Raw genomic sequence first — 1,750 nt, 5'->3', positions numbered from 1 at the left:
GTAATTATTGGAGTTATTCTGTTTATAATAGGCTTAAGAAAGCAAAACTAACCTGAACTAAAATCAACAATGATATACATATCTTTTTCACAAACAATAAGCACTCATGTATTTTGTTTCAGGAGAGTCTAAACTCTGTTTTTTTTTTTGTTTTCAAAACGTCTCTTATTAATTATAGATATCTCACCACCATTTATATTATCGTGCAATTACAACAACAACCTGCAGTAGTTTAGCAGCAAATGAGTCATTAAACTGAGAGAATGTCTTCCATCATTGGTTCCATTTTCTGCATCCACACACACACGCACGCGCGTGCACAAACACACACACATCAATGCTCCATAGAAACTTGCCAAATTCATGAAGCCAACTCAAGTTGGAAAGCGTCTTTAACCTCACACAGTTCATACCTCGTTGGTGGTCTGTTTATGCGAATCTTCCCTGAGCACTTCTAGGCCAAGTCATGTACTTTGTTCATGTACTTTTCATCCTTCATTCCATTTTTGATGGCACAATCCACAGAAACTCGCTGAATCGGTGAAGCCAACTCAATGTGGAGAGCATCTTTAAGCTCACACAGCACATACCCTATTGGTTGTCTATTTACGCGTCTCTCCTCCAAACACTTCCAAGCCAATTCACATACTTTGTTTAGAGAATCTAAGTTCACTTTCCCATTCAAATATGGGTCTATAATCTCATGAAAGGTGCCCTTTTCTTGGCAGCTTGATGCCCATCTTGCTAGATTAATATGCTCTGTTGGACGAGTGTTGTCCAAAGCAAGCTTGCCACAAATAAGTTCCATCAGAACCATCCTAAATGAGAAAACTTCCGTAGTGAAGAGAGAAAATAAAGCTCCCACTCGAAGGAGAGAATCTTGTAAATCACGCGTTTATATATCGTTTTATTTTGTTGTTCATTATCCTTAAGATAGAGTAAATACTATTTTCAAGAATTACGTATGGAATTTTTTTTTTGGACCAAAAGAGAGAGTCCATTTTATTAATCACCAAAAAAATCAGAATACACACACTAATAGCCGAAGCCCATAAAGAAAAAACACTCAAAACAACCTAAGCATACAACCTACAAAACACACAGCTCACCAAACAGAAAAAATACAGCCACCAATCAAAAGGAAAAAGAGAACAAACAAGGATCATTAGAGCAAATTACCCAACTCCACTCTTGTTAGCTTCCAACACCAGATCTTCAACAGCATAATTTCTTCCATCAGAATTTAGCAAGCTTCTAGGCTAATTCTTTCCAGATTCAACATCTTCATTTAGAATCTGAAGTAAAGAAGGTGAGATTGGTGTTTCCACCCATCCTATAGGATACACCCCCTTGTTGCAAGCCACAACAATCAGATCTGCTGCTCTCTGTCCTCTTCTCGAGACAAGAGAAATTGCCACTTCATTCAAATTCTTCAAGCACAAAAGAGCCTCCTGGAGATCCCATTGACCCCACCAGTCAGTTCCTTCAACTGATCCTTTCTTACTACACCAGTAAACTTCAAGCAATACACTTCAATAACCACTTTATTCGGCTCTAATTCTTGCATCAGGCAAATAGCTTTCTTAAAAGCTAAGACTTCAGTAACTACTACAGATTCAGCCTTCAATTTCTCACAAAAACCCCACATGAAGCTACCTGAAGCATCTCTACAAATTAAACCAATTACAGCCTCCCCAGAGTTGAAAGACCCATCATAATTGATTTTAATCACTCCTTCCTCAGGCAGTCT

General features: G+C 38.1%; 1 protein-coding gene across 1 annotated transcript; it reads right to left on the bottom strand.

The window, feature by feature from the left end:
- Positions 1-454: 454 nt before the first annotated feature.
- On the bottom strand, positions 455-817 carry LOC114762246 (probable receptor-like protein kinase At2g39360). Its single transcript, XM_028951709.1, has one exon. The coding sequence runs from the start codon at positions 815-817 to the stop codon at positions 455-457; it is 363 nt and encodes a 120-aa protein (XP_028807542.1).
- Between the last annotated feature and the right edge of the window lie 933 nt (positions 818-1,750).

This window comes from Neltuma alba, unplaced genomic scaffold (genome assembly GCF_004799145.2).
Source record: "Neltuma alba isolate B1F8T4 unplaced genomic scaffold, ASM479914v2 tig00011202_pilon, whole genome shotgun sequence".
NCBI lineage: Eukaryota > Viridiplantae > Streptophyta > Magnoliopsida > Fabales > Fabaceae > Neltuma > Neltuma alba.
This window is presented reverse-complemented; position numbering and strand designations above follow the sequence as displayed.

Excerpts from the sequence above, each read along its gene's own strand:
- LOC114762246 (XM_028951709.1), bottom strand. The coding sequence starts at position 817 with ATGGTTCTGATGGAACTTATTTGTGGCAAGCTTGCTTTGGACAACACT.